At 37.5% G+C, this 12083-nt stretch overlaps 1 protein-coding gene across 16 annotated transcripts in view; it reads left to right on the forward strand.

The window, feature by feature from the left end:
* Positions 1 to 12083, forward strand: part of STAG1 (STAG1 cohesin complex component) — a 438539-nt gene that overhangs the window by 247005 nt on the left and 179451 nt on the right. For all 16 annotated transcript variants that reach the window (XM_035278838.3, XM_078354162.1, XM_078354165.1 and 13 more), the window contains 2 exons: positions 9291 to 9442; positions 11960 to 12033. In XM_035278838.3, the coding sequence (XP_035134729.1) occupies positions 9291 to 9442; positions 11960 to 12033 (226 nt within the window). The remainder of the gene's footprint in view (positions 1 to 9290; positions 9443 to 11959; positions 12034 to 12083) is intronic.

Genomic DNA, 12083 nt, shown 5'->3' on the forward strand with positions numbered 1-12083 from the left:
AAATATGGTTGTCATGCAAATTTTTCTATCCTTCCTTTGATTTTTAATTTTCTCTGCTCATCCTCCTGCTATCCATATTCATATATTCTTATATTGTGGTTAGGGATTGCATGTATTTTCTGAGTTTATTGAAGATTAAAAAATTTTTTTAACCTTTATTTGAAGTTCACAGGTACATGTGCAGGTTTGTTAAATAGGTAAGCACACGACATAGGGACTTGTTGTACAGATTATTTTGTTGCGCAGGTATTAAGCCTAGTACTCATTAGTTGTATTTCCTGACTCTTACCTTCCTCCAAACTTCCACCCTCTGTTAGACCCCATTGTTTATTGTTTCTGTGTGTTCATGTGTTCACATCATTTAGCTTCCACTTATAAGTGAGACCATGAGGTATTTGGTTTTCTCTTCCTGCATTAGTTTGCTAAGGATAATGGCCTCCATCTTCATGTCCCTGCAAAAAACATGATCTTATTCTTTTGTATGGCTCCAGAGCATTCCTTGGTGTATATGTACCATGTTTTCTTTAACCAGTCTACCATTGATGGGCATTTAGGTTGATTCCATTTCTTTGTTATTGTGAATAGTGCTGCAGTGAACACAGACATGCATATGTCTTTATGATAGAATGATTTATATTCCTTTGGGTATTGCATTAGTCTGTTTTCATACTGCTATAAAGAACTGCCTGGAACTGGTAATTCATAAAGACAAGAGATTTAATTGATTCACAGTTCTGCATTGGTAGGGAGGCCTCAGGAAACTTACAATCATGGCAGAAGGCGAAGGAGAAGCAGGCACCTTCTTCAAAGGGCAGCAGGCTGGAAATGAGTGCAAGCAGAGAAAATGCCAGAGGCATATAAAACCATCAGATCTCCAGCTGAGTGCAGTGGCTCACACCTGTAATCCTAGCACTTTGGGAGGCCTCAGGTGGGTGGATCACCTGAGGTCGGGAGTTCGAGACCAGCCTGACCAACATGGAGAAACCCCATCTCTACTAAAAATACAAAATTAGCTGGGCATGGTGGTGCATGCCTGTAACCTCAGCTACTCAGGAAGCTGAGGCAGGCTAATCGCTTGAACTGGGGAGGTGGAGGTTACAGTGAGCTGAGATTGCACCACTGCACTCCAGCATGGGCAACAAGAACAAAACTCTGTCTCAAGGAAAAAAAAAAAAAATCAGATCTCAGGCCAGGTGCAGTGGCTCCCACCTGTAATCCCAGCACTTTGGGAGGCCGGGGCAGGTGGATTACTTTAGGTCAGGAGTTTCAGACCAGCCTGGCCCACATGGTGAAACCTTGTCTCTACTAAAAATACAAAATTAGCCAGGGATGGTGGTGCGTGCCTATAATCCCAGTTACAAAGCTGAAGCAGGAGAGTCACTTGAACTTGGGAGGCGGAGGTTTCAACGGGCCAAGATTGCACAACTGCTCTCCAGCTAGGGTGACAGAGCAAGACTTCGTCTTTAAAAAAATACATACAAAAAACCTATCTGGCCGGGCGTGGTGGCTCATGCCTGTAATCCAAGCACTTTAGAGGCCAAGGTGGGCGGATCACCTGAGGTCAGGAGTTCAAGACCGGCCTGACCAACATGGTGAAACCCTGTTTAAAAAAAAAAACAACAAAACCTAGCAGGGCATGGTGGCGTGCATCTGTAATCCCAACTACTTGGGTGAATGAGGCAGGAGACTAACTGGAGGGCAGAGGTTGCAGTAAGCTGAGAGTGTGTCACTGTACTCACAGCCTTGGCGATACAGTGACACTCCATCTCCCAAAAAAAAAAACCCCGTCAGATCTGATTAGAAAAGTATCTATCAGCCAGGTGCAATGGCTCACACCTATAATCCTAACACTTTGAGAGGCTAAGGAGGGCAGATCATTCAAGACCAGCCTATCCAACATGGCATAACCCCTATCTCTACTAAAAATACAAAAATCAGTTGGGCTAGTGGAGGGCCCCTGTCATTTTAGCTACTGGGGAGTCTGAGGCACGAGAATCACTTGAACTGGGGAGGCAGGCATTTCAGTGACCCGCGATTGCGCCACTGCACTCCTGCCTGGGTGACAGAATTGAGACTTCATCTCAAAAAAAAAAGAACTCAGTATCATGAGAACAGTATGTGGGAAACTGTCCCCATGATTTCAATTACCTCCACCTGGTCCCACCAAAAAGTGTTGTAAAATAAAGTACTACAATCATCTCTCTTAAAAATCTAGTTTCTTCCACTGTATCAGACATATTTCCAGGGTGTCTAATAATAGTTTTCAAAGGGGTAATAGCTGTCACTAAATATAAATGTCATTTTTTTACTTTTCAGTTTTATGTTTAATGGGAAGAAATGCAAATTGTTGATTGTTGATGAAAAGGGCCGATGTCCTCATCTTTATTTTAGGCATCCCATTTCTTGATGAATTCTCCTTTTGTTCCAGTGTTTTTTTCTGTGTTTCCACTCTAGTGTTTTTTTTAATTGTGATTGTAAATACTTTGACACTACATTTTTAATGTTCTTCACACCCTTCATGTCCTCACTGCCTTTATTTTTCCCACTTAGATTTTATCATTCTTTATTGTAATCACATCTTTCTTCATACTGTCAGCTTTCTTCCTTCTGTGTTTCTCTTTTATATTCCCTAGGAAAACCATACATAACCATCTGTCCTATATCTGCACCAGAGCCAAAAGTGGCCAGAAAAAATACATAGCTATAAGGGATGGGCTCTCCTTTTTTTTTTCCAACTGGTCCTTTAATGCTGCCTAGCAATCCCCTTTGAGTATTATACTCCAAAGTTATTTCCACATCCTAACAAAATTATTTTTTACTTTCTCCTCAAAGCTACATCTTCTATGCACTTATCACATTTAGCTGATTATCTTGCCTGTTTAATCGGATGGTCAAAAGAGAATCCTTCAGGGATTAAACTTACCTATCTAGCTGCGGTTATAGTCATGTCCTTTATCTTTTTTCTTATTACAGTGGCCTCTAAGGCCAGTCCTTGTACTTGTGCAGTAATCTGATCCCAAACCTTCTCAAGAACTTTGTCTCTCAAGTTGTTCTCACTCTCATTACTTCAAAATTTCTTCCTTTTATTAGGTAACTCTTATTATCTTGCTAACATATTCTTAACAGCTCCCATCTTTTAGGAACTTTTTGTGTCAGTCTGGGTTCCTCAGAGAAGCAGAACTAAGAGGTTTACCTCTCTCTCTCTCTCTCTCTGTCTCTCTCTCACACTCACTCACACACTTGTTTCACTGATACGGCTCAGCACAACTGTGGGTGTTGGCAAACTGGAAATTTGTAGGGTAGTCCAGCAAGCTGGAAATTAGGCAGGAGTTGTGCAGTCTTGAGTTTGAGATCTATGGGGCAGGCTAGAAAGAAGCTCAGGATATTTGTTTGTTTGTTTTAGAGATAAGGTCTCACTTTGTCATCCAGGCTGAAATCCAGTGACTCAATCATAGCTTGCCGCATCCTTGAAAACCTGGGTTCATATAATCCTCCGACCTTGGCCTCCTAAGTAGCTGGGATGACAGGTACACATCTCCATGTGCAGCTAATTTTATTTTTTGTAGAGATGGGTTTTTATTTTTTGCTATGTTGCTGGTGCTGGTCTTGAACTCCTGACCTCAAGTAATCCTCCGACCTCTGCCTCCCAAAGTGCTGGGATTACAGATATGAGCCATCATGCCAAGCCTAATACTTCATTTTGCATTCTTGAAGGCAAACATTTCCTCTCTAGAAAACCTGTTTTTTCTCTTAAGCTTTCAACTGATTGCATGAGGCCCACTCACATTATTGAGGGTAATCTCCTTTATTTAAGGAGATGATAGATGTTAACCATACAAAATATCTACAAAACCTTTAAGGAGACACCTTCATTGATGTTTGATTAAGTAATTGACTACGATAGTCTACCCATGCCTGGACACATAAGACTAACCATCACACTGTACCTTGTTCCCTCCCGTCTCACTAATTCCAGTCTCATTTCTCTTCTTCTCTTTACAGCAAGAGAATTGAATTCTGAATTCAATAATTCAGAATTATTTATATTCACTCTCTCCACATAGTCTTCTCCTGTTAGGCTTCTGTCTTTAACACTTCACTACCTCTCCTGTTGAGGTCAGCAGTTACCTTCCTATTGCCCAAATCAGTGAGCAGCTCCAGTTGTCATCTTTTTTTCTTTGGAAAAAAAGTTTCCAAGTTTCTTCTTGGAACACTGTCTTCACTTGCTTTCTGGAATACCACATTGTCCTGGTGATTTTAGAAAGCTAAACTGCTGCAAATATTGAATTATCTTGAGACTCAATCTTCAGACAGTTTTTCTTTTCTATATTCACTCCTTACTGAATAAAGTGAAAACCAATTTCATAGTTACATTATTTTTATTAAAAAATAGTGAAGATTTGATTTGTGGTAGATTTGAAAATCTAAAATAAAAGTGATGATGAGGAAAATAATATAGTCACATTATTTAAAATTCAAAATAGGCCAGGTACTATGGCTCATCCCTGTAATCTCAATATTTTGGGAGGCTGAGGTGGGAAGATCACTTGAGTCCAAGAGTTCAAAGACCAGCCTGGACAATATAGTTGGACCCCCATCTTTACAACATTTTTTTAGTAAAATTAGCTGGGCATGGTGGTAGCTGTTGTCCCATCTACTCAGGAGGCTGGGGTGAGAGGATCGCTTGAGCCTGGGGTGTCAAGGCTGCATGGAGCTGTGGTTCCACCACTGTGCTCTATCCCGAGTGACAGAGCAAGACCTTGTCTCCAAAAAAAAAAGTAAAAAAAATTTATATAGTGAGATGTTACTCTTTCATCCCTGCCCCTTACCCTCAAATTAGCTTCCTTGAAGGCAACCAAAGTTGCCAGTTTCTTATATTTTTCTAAACATGTTATATGCAAATAAAAGCAAATACACATTCAATGAGAGGCAATATGGTGTGGTGTTTAAGAGCTTGGACTATGGAACAAGACTGCCTGTACTCAAATTCTGTCTCTTCCAGTTACTATATAACCATCACGTCTTAGCTGATCTGTGCTTCTGTTTTCTCTTAATTTAAAAAGGAACTAACAGTGATAGTACTTCTTCGTAAATTTGTGAGTTGTAAATGAAAAGGCAGGTAAAAATAAATCACATATTATTTTGCACAAATGATAGCATATACTCACTATAAGGCTATCTTGTCATCAAATACCTACATCAACAAATACCTTGGTGATCTTTTGTTCATAGCACACAAGTAATGCCACATTTTTCCAATTTCCATCTAGTTTTGTGGCTCTAAATACCAGGATCTTTGATAAATGACTTCCAAATGTATTATCTGCTAGACATTTCCACTTAGATAACTAAAAAACAAAAATCTGTTGAATTATCTCTGCTTTTTCTGTTTATCTCATTTCCTTCATTGTAATCCCAAATTCTTAGAGTCGTATTTTCAAAATATACTTCATATCTAACAATCTCTCTCTACCTGTTGCTGTCAACTTAATCTAAACCAGCATCATTTTACTGAGTTGCCAAAGGCAAAAAGCTTACTTGTTTTTGCAAACTTTGAGCAAAATATTTTCAGCTCGGAAACCATCATTCTCAGCAAACTGACACAGGAACAGAAAACCAAACGCCGCATGTTCTCACTCATAAGTGGGTGTTGAACAATTTGGATGCACGGACACAGGAAGGGGAACATCAACACACCAGGGCTTGTTAGGAGATGGGGGTCTAGGGAGGGATAATATGAGGATGGGGGCTAGGGGAGATAGCATTAGGAGAAATATCTAATATAGATGACGGGGTTGATGGATGCAGTAAACCACCATGGCACGTGTATACCTATGTAACAAACCTGCACGTTCTGCGCATGTGCCCCGGATCTTAAAAGTATAAAAAAGTGTGTGTGTGTGTGTGTGTGTACATACAGTTCTCCCTCACTGTTCCTATTTAGTCTCCTCCTTCCAGTTTTACTTTCCTGTACTCTGGTCACACATCGGTTTAAAATCTAATCCAGGCCGGGCGCGGTGGCTCAAGTCTGTAATCCCAGCACTTTGGGAGGCTGAGGCGGGTGGATCACGAGGTTAAAAGATCGAGACCATCCTGGTCAACATGGTGAAAGCCCGTCTCTACTAAAAATACAAAAAATTAGCTGGGCATTGTGGCACAGGCCTGTAATCCCAGCTACTCAGGAGGCTGAGGCAGGAGAATTGCCTGAACCCAGGAGGCGGAGGTTGCGGTGAGCCGAGATCGCACCGTTGCACTGCAGCCTGGGTAACGAGCGAAACTCCGTCTCCAAAAAAAAAAAAAAAAAAATCCAGACTATTTCACATCACTCCACATTCTCTAGGAGATCTTAACCCACTTAGATTTAATTCAGGAGCCCTAAAGTTAACTGGATCCTAATAACACTTTTATAATCTGGCCTCTTCCTTCCTTTTAAGTATCATCTTCTGCCTCTGACTACCTCTGTGCTCCAACCAGACTAAATATTATACTCTGTAGTGAGTGCCCTCCTCCTAACAGTTTGCCTTATAATTGTCCCTGGAAAGCTGTTTTGCTGTGGAATCACATGCCCATTCCTTCACTTCATGCTCAAATGTCAGGGCCTCAGAGAGACCATCTAAATAGCACCATCTAAATGACCATCTAAAATATTACCCCTTTCACTCTCTAAATTTTTTACCGTACTTTATTTTTCTTATAGCACTAATCATTAACTGATACGGTTTTTTCATTTGCCTGAAACCTATTCATGTATTTAAAACCTTTTCCTCACTAGAATGTAAAAATCACAAGAGCAGCTACTTTGTTTTGTACACTTGTATATCTCTAATAACTAGAACAATGCTCAGTATATGTTGGATTGATAGATGAATGGACCAGGACTTTAAGTGCTTCTCTAGCTATGGTGAACAACTAGTTTTTAATTACTAATCTGTCACAATGTAGTACTTTTGTAAAATGCAGTGAAAATAGTGTATACATATTAGTGTCATGTTATTAAAATCAACAGGCATTAAATTGCCAGATTCCTATACAAATTTCTCAATTCTTACGATTTTTTACTTGCAATGAACTTCTAATAAACTTTTTGTGGTCAGTACCTATTTACAGACCACATTCTCAGTACTGCTGTACTAGAACATATTTACCATTTTACAGTCAGCAGTTAAATGTGAAAACTAAATGAAGGAAGTATTCTCCTTGCTAGACAACAAGAAGCCACTTAAAAGCTGATGTCACGTTATGATGGCTGAATTCCTGTAGGATTTCATTAGTAATACCAGGAAAATTTAGTAAGTACCAATTCTATGCAGAGATAAGTCTTTTTTAGTGGACCCAGTTAAAACATCATAATCCCCATTTTATGTCTGTCTCATTTAATTTGTGGTTTGTTTTTAATAGCGGTTTATGTGTTATTCAATGAAGTCTCAGTTTTACAACTTTAAAAATATTTTATCTCAGTAAACACTGCTCTATTATATCTAATGTTTCTGAAGATATAATGATCATTTTACATGTCTTGTCTGTTTTAGTATCTTGACTGTTTTACTGTTTATATATCTGGGATGGAAGTAGAATTATTAGATAATGACATTTGGAGTCTGGGATCTGGGTTCTCAAGAAGATATATAGCTGAAAGAGAAACCTTAAGTTTTTTAAAAACTGTGCCTCAGTTTCCACTGGTGAATTGCAACCAGGATTGGTGTTAATTTTAATGCTTTTCAGCTTCTGAATCTTCAAGTCATTTTGCATTAGAGATCTAGAGGTAGATACTGAATTAAGCTCCTTTGGGTGTCACTTCTTGTGCTCAAAACAAACACTGATAAACTAGCATCACCTCCAACTTGAGTAGTTTGAAGCCTCCAGATTCCTCTTGTCTTTGAGCTGTTCTCTTTCCTTATACAGTGTAACTTCACTTTTAAACTTTCATAATGTACACTACTACTGGCAACACACAGTACTCAAAATCACTGTCTTGTACTTTGAAACTAGAATATCAGTATACTGATTGAGACACTATCTCAGGAAAAGATACATTTTCATTTAATGCATTTCTAATGCAAAAATCCTGAAAAATCCATTTCTGGTCACTAAAATTTGTTTTTCAGGATTTTTATATTATAATTTTTACATCTAATGGTCACTAACTTAAAAAACACATTTGTTTTTCAGGTTTTTTATCTTATATTGGTTTAAGGACAGCAGCAATTACATAACAGCTGATCAAAATGTAGATAAGAGTTTCAGAATAACAAATCGGGTGTATGTGTAGATAGAAATATAGGTACAGCATACATACATGTATGTATTTAGCATACATATATATTTACATATATAATTAAGAAAAAATGAAATATTACAAGCAGTGCTTGCTTGTTTTTAATTGTATGGATATGTTTGCATATAAGTGAATCAGTTCTTCTAAAGCACTGAACAGTTTTATTTATAACTGAATGTTCATTTTTGCACGTGAATAACCTAAAAGGAACAAAATGGGGAAATTATTTACCAGCACAAACTATCTTGTTTCTTTACCAGTATTTTCTATATTCTCACTATCTCAATAATGAAAACAAATATCAATATACAGAAGTTTGAGGTTTGCATCGTACCTGTTTGTCAGAGGATGTGAAACAGAAATTTGAAAGTTATTAATAAGATTTACAAATACCAGTGAACATTCAAAAGTATATTATCAGTGTGCCTGGGGAGGGTAGGTCAGTTGGAAATTCACAAAGAACATTTTTAATGTACTTTAATGAGTTTGGTAGGATCAGTATGTTTTCCAGGGTTTGGAGGTTGTACAACTCATTGAGGTGAGGAACAAATGGGAGAGGACCATATGTGGCGGTAAAGATCACAAATTGATTGTAAACCTCTAAGGGACCTTTGACACATCTAAGTAAAGGTATTAAGGATGCATTTATATATACTCATATTTAATGATCAGAAGAGAGGTTTAGGCTTAATTAGTGTGCCCTCACTGACGTGTGTGTTTTTAGGAGTGGGGGAGAGGAGATGCTGAAGATTGCTCAAATTATTTTTTCTGTAGTTAGGATGAAGCTGTGTTTAAATGGACAGTGTTAACAAGCCAGACTAAGGTAGAGAAAATTATGTTGCAGATGAGTTTATTTCTATAAATTAGTTATCTTTTATTTAAACTTAAATTTTTCCTGGATTGTAAAACAGAAATTCACTAGTTTCATTTTTTCATCCATTGGCTTTATAAATTTGTAAGCTTATATGGATGAAGTTTTGATTCATGGGCATTTTAATATTCCTTCATTTCATAGCCATGAAGCTCATGACTGCTCTGGTGAATGTTGCCTTAAACCTCAGTATTCATCAGGATAATACCCAGAGACAGTATGAAGCCGAGAGAAATAAAATGATTGGGAAGAGAGCCAATGAAAGGTTGGAGTTACTACTTCAGAAACGCAAAGAGGTAAGTTTTATGGCAACTGATGATCTTATGTTCTGCAAATGTGTGACGTATATATATCTCATTAGTACATTTAAAATGATCTGTAAAAAGGTTTATGTGTATTTTTATTAGATTATTTGATGTCAAGGTTTCTAAATGAAACCAGAGTGTTCATTGGTGATCATGTAAGTGCTGTTTGATGGCAGAAAGGAATCATAGGACATCTCTATTTTTGAAAGACGTTGGTCTGGGAGTTAGGCAACTCAGAATGTTTATAAGGCTATATGCTCAGAAAGTATGAGAAATACTAAAATCAGAACTGAGAGCCAGCAAAGCCACATTTCCAGGAAAAAGCCAAAGGCTATATACTAGCTGATGTTTAAGACATTTCTGTGAATAAGATTGGTCCCAGTTTTACAGAGACTCCTGTTGTTAAGATTCATTTCAGTTTTACAATGATATATGTATGTTAAAAATGATTTTATACTGGTGTGTGTGTGTGTGTGTGTGTGTGTGTGTGTGTGTTTCTTTTTTGAGATGGAAGTTGGCTCTTGTTGCCCAGGCTGGAGTACAATGGCGTGATCTCAGCTCACCGCAACCTCCGCCTCCTAGGTTTAGGTGATTCTTCTGCCTGAGCCAGCTGAGTAGCTGGAATTACAGGCATGCATTACCAAACCCAGCTAATTTTGTATTTTTAGTAGAGATGGGGTTTCTCCATGTTGGTCAGGCTGGTCTCGAACTCCTGACCTCAGGTGATCCACCCACATTGGCCTCCCAAAGTGCCTGGGTTATAGGCTTGAGCCACCGCACCCAGCCTCTACTGGGTTTTTAATGGGAAACATTTTTATACATTTAATACTAAATAAAATCTTAGATCTACACTATTTGTCTATCTTATAACTTGAAAAAAGAATATCACATTGCTGCAAGGGAATTACATATGACTAATAACTTAATGGGTTTATAACAGACAAGAAAAAGCAACAATGTTATGATTAAATAATTACCCATACTGTATTAGTTTGATAGAGCTGCTATGACAAAGTACCACAAGCTGAATGACTTAAACAAAATAACGTTATTATCTCACAGGTTTGCAGGGTAGAATTCCAAGATCAAGGTCTTGGTAGGGCCATCTTCCCTTGAAAGGTTCCATGCTTCTTCCTAGTGTCTGATATTTGCTTGACTGCATATCATAATTCCAGTCTTTGTATGAGAGTCTTCATGTATGTATGTATGTCTGTCTCCAAATGCATTCTTTTCTTAGGGACAGTTATTGTATTGGATTAGGGTCCCACCCTACTCTAGTATGGCCCCATCTTAATGAATTAAATCTGCCACAGTCCTCTTTCCTAATTTCACATTCTGAAGTACTAGGGGTTCAACATACAAATTTTTAAGGAACACGGTTTAACCCTTCACACATACCATACTTAAAATATTATACAAGTAAATACAAGAGCTGTGCTTTTGTAAGTACTGTTGATTGAAATGTGTGCCTCTTATAAATTAATTGGTTTTTATATGATAAATGCAGTAAAAGTAATTTTTCTCATTTATTTATTTATTTTTACAAAGACAGGGTTTCACCATGTTGATCAGGCTGGTCTTGAACTCCTGACCTCAGGTGATCCACCTGCCTCAGCCTCCCAACGTACTGAGATTACAGGTGTGAGAATAAAAGTAATTTTTAATACTTGGATGAAGTTGCAGTAATTTGAAAGATTTGCTACAAAAGTATTTCCAAACTTATTTTAGTGAAACCTGAAAGAAAGCATATAGCAAAAGAATAAATCTGAGGGAATTTTATTGTCACATACATGTATGTAGTAAAAGCAAATATTTCACTGAATATTACTATACAGTACATTATAGAATAAATTAGAATAGTAAATACTTCTTGAATATTATTTTGTATTAATGCTGTTATCGTTTTTGAGTAATAATAAACACAGACTTTAACTCTGATCAGTTTTGTTGCCTAAAGTTCATATCTTTGCTGTAGTTATTATTTGTTTTGTTACTATATTTCACCACAAGTAGCCAGGATCCTTTTTATCTTCTCTTATGCCTCTTATATTGGGAACTTGGCCTACTCTCTGTTACGGTCTAGTCAGATGCAGAGTAATGTTTGGGTACATTAAACCGAGTAGGAAGTTTCTTGTACACCAGCAGATATGTTCTTTTGTACAAATCGGGGACCTGATTTGCACAGAAGAGGTATAGAAATTGAGGCCTGTTCCCAAGGCAGATGATGTTTGGAGATATGAATCTGATTATCTGTACCACTTCTCCTTGTTTGTCGTTGTATAGTTTCTGTCTAGAGAGAGAGAGTGAAAAGTTCTAAAACCACTATAATCTAACTGTATGGGAATAATAGAAATATACTGGAAATTTTAGACATCTTTCGTGTAAGTGAGAAAAAAGATTGAAAACTACCCAGAATGCGAATAACCAGGAATTAAAAACAATTGGAGTTGTTCATTCCACATAAAATGATCACTGTTTCCATTTATATATATATTTTTTTCATTTCAGCTACAAGAAAATCAGGATGAAATCGAAAATATGATGAACTCTATTTTTAAGGGTATATTTGTTCATAGATACCGGTAAGAAATTTTAAAAATAATTTTGAAGGCTCTTCACTTAAACAGTTACT

The sequence above is a fragment of the Callithrix jacchus genome, chromosome 17, assembly GCF_049354715.1.
Source record: "Callithrix jacchus isolate 240 chromosome 17, calJac240_pri, whole genome shotgun sequence".
NCBI classification, from domain to species: domain Eukaryota; kingdom Metazoa; phylum Chordata; class Mammalia; order Primates; family Cebidae; genus Callithrix; species Callithrix jacchus.